Genomic DNA, 2,500 nt, shown 5'->3' on the forward strand with positions numbered 1-2,500 from the left:
GTACATATGAACAACAGCAGACAAAACTGTCAACAATTATGAGGAAATTACAGATGTATTGTGGATGCTGAAGACATGTATTTTAGTTCAGTTTTCAATGAAGAAATTGATGAGTGGTTATGTAAATATTGAGGCAGGGTGTCCCACAGTTTAGGGGCCACAGCACATACATTTGAGGAAAGAACCGAGTGGATCTGATTGTGAAAGCTAAAACAATACCTGTGGATAATCTGACCAAGAGGACACATAATTCACAATGCGAACAGGGCCAAGGACTGAACCCTGAGGCACTCCTTGACTAATATGGGCCATTGAAGCTTTGAGGTAGGACCTGAACCACTGGAGAACATTACCCCTAATGTCGGCAGAGGGGAAAAGATACAGGAAAACACAATTCACGGCATCCAAGGTAGCGCAAAGGTCGACTATAAGAAAGATATCAAGCACAGTGCCATCCTCGGAGGACTCTGAGTGGAGCCTTAGTGCCGTGAATAGTACAAAGGTCAGACCGAACGGACTCACAGAGATTGTGCTCAGAGGGAAAAGCCTTAACCTGCATAGCAACGACCCATTCCAACACCTCCCCCAGGAAAGCAAGACAGGAGATTGGTCTGTAATGATCAGAAATGGAAGTTTCAAGGCAGGCTAGACGTCTTCGGGATGGATGTGACTGGAACAATACCTGACCTTAGGGTAGTGTTTATTAAGATTTAGGAAAAGACAGGACTGACGCACAGGTTTTGGGGCAGGGAAGAGCTGAGATATACTGGAGGAGGGGTTAGATATACTGGAGGAGGGGTTAGATATACTGGAGGAGGAGTTAGATATACTGGAGGAGGGGTTAGATATACTGGAGGAGGAGTTGGATATACTGGAGGAGGGGTTAGATATACTGGAGGCGGAGTTAGATATACTGGAGAAGGGGTTAGATATACTGGAAAAGTTGTTAGATATACTGGAGGAGGAGTTGGATATACTGGAGGAGGAGTTGGATATACTGGAGGAGTTGTTAGATATACTGGAGGAGGAGTTGGATATACTGGAGGAGTTGTTAGATATACTGGAGGAGGAGTTGGATATACTGGAGGAGGGGTTAGATATCCTGGAGGAGGAGTTGGATATACTGGAGGAGGGGTTAGATATACTGGAGGAGGAGTTGGATATACTGGAGGAGGAGTTGGATATACTGGAGGAGTACTGATACACTGATGAGTTAAAGGTGTGCTTTTACATCCTGATCACACTATTATCTTTACTTCAAAAATGTTTGAGGGTAAGACCAATATAATAAGGTTTTCGCATCACTTCTGCAGCCTTATGTGATTGGTGGAGAGAGAGGTATTGGGAGGAGCCTCACCCGTCTCATGATGGCAATGGCCTCTGTAGACAGGAACCGTGGGTAACGTACTTCATCATTTACAATGCTGTCAAACACCTCTTCCTCATCATCACCTGGGAATGGAGACTAGACACATACAAACCCAAGCACACAAAGTGCAAATGAGTTTCTAAGTCAGACTAATGTATGTAAATGATATTCATGGTAATAGACTAAATGAGATTCATGGTAATAGATTAAATGACATTCATGGTAATAGACTAAATGATATTCATGGTAATAGACTAAATGACATTCATGGTAACAGACTAAATGATATTCATGGTAATAGACTAAATGACATTCATGGTAACAGACTAAATGATATTCATGGAAATAGACTAAATTATATTCATGGAGGGGGTGCTTCCTTTAAGCAGGAGCTCACTGCATAAATGAATATGTTAGGTTTTGCAACAAGGCATTAGGTATTGGTGTATTTAAACACTCTTAAACCAAACCGGCCACTGCAAAAAGGGGACAGACAGACAGTCAGTCAGCACCAGAGTCTGCAACCCCCTGCCAACACACACACACGTGCACACATACGCACTTCTCCAACCAGCATCTCGTAGACCAGTACCCCGAGCCCCCACCAGTCTACTGCTCGAGTGTAGGACGTATCAGTCAAAACCTCTGGGGCCAGGAACTCTGGGGTTCCACAAAAGGTACTGGTCCTGTCCCCATAACCCATCCCTGCAGAGAGAGAGAGAGAGAGAGAGAAAGAGAGAGAGAGAGACAGAATGTGTGTTTTCTGCTGTTGCTGTTGCTATGGGCTGAACCACATTAGATGCACCAATGTCATCTGTAAATGTGTAAATAGTTCAACTACTTTACTGTGCATGCCAATAGGCTATATATATGTTCTAAAATGTTACAAACGTGTTATAAAAATAATACCGTGGCCCACACATGAAGATACACAGTGTTTATAATAAAGTGGCTGGTGTGAGTGTGACTTAAGCTGTAAGTGATTATCTGTCATCTACACACATTAATGCATGCTGGTGTGGTTGTGTAGATGATAGACGTGTGTGCTAAGGTCACGATGGCGCAGTGTGAACACACTCTTACACTGTACTCTCACAGCGTGAACACACACTTTTACACGCTTTACTCTCA

General features: G+C 43.4%; 1 protein-coding gene across 3 annotated transcripts in view; it reads right to left on the reverse strand.

Moving 5' to 3' along the window:
- pkn1b (protein kinase N1b) overlaps positions 1 to 2,500 on the reverse strand; it is a 33,159-nt gene that overhangs the window by 1,776 nt on the left and 28,883 nt on the right. For all 3 annotated transcript variants that reach the window (XM_035525649.2, XM_035525647.2, XM_035525648.2), the window contains exons 19-20: positions 1,932 to 2,074; positions 1,358 to 1,465 (exon numbers count right to left, since the gene is read on the reverse strand). In XM_035525649.2, coding sequence (XP_035381542.1) covers positions 1,358 to 1,465; positions 1,932 to 2,074 — 251 coding nt within the window. The remainder of the gene's footprint in view (positions 1 to 1,357; positions 1,466 to 1,931; positions 2,075 to 2,500) is intronic.

The sequence above is a fragment of the Electrophorus electricus genome, chromosome 6 (assembly GCF_041902795.1).
Source record: "Electrophorus electricus isolate QZ-2024a chromosome 6, ASM4190279v1, whole genome shotgun sequence".
Classification (NCBI taxonomy): Eukaryota; Metazoa; Chordata; class Actinopteri; order Gymnotiformes; family Gymnotidae; genus Electrophorus; species Electrophorus electricus.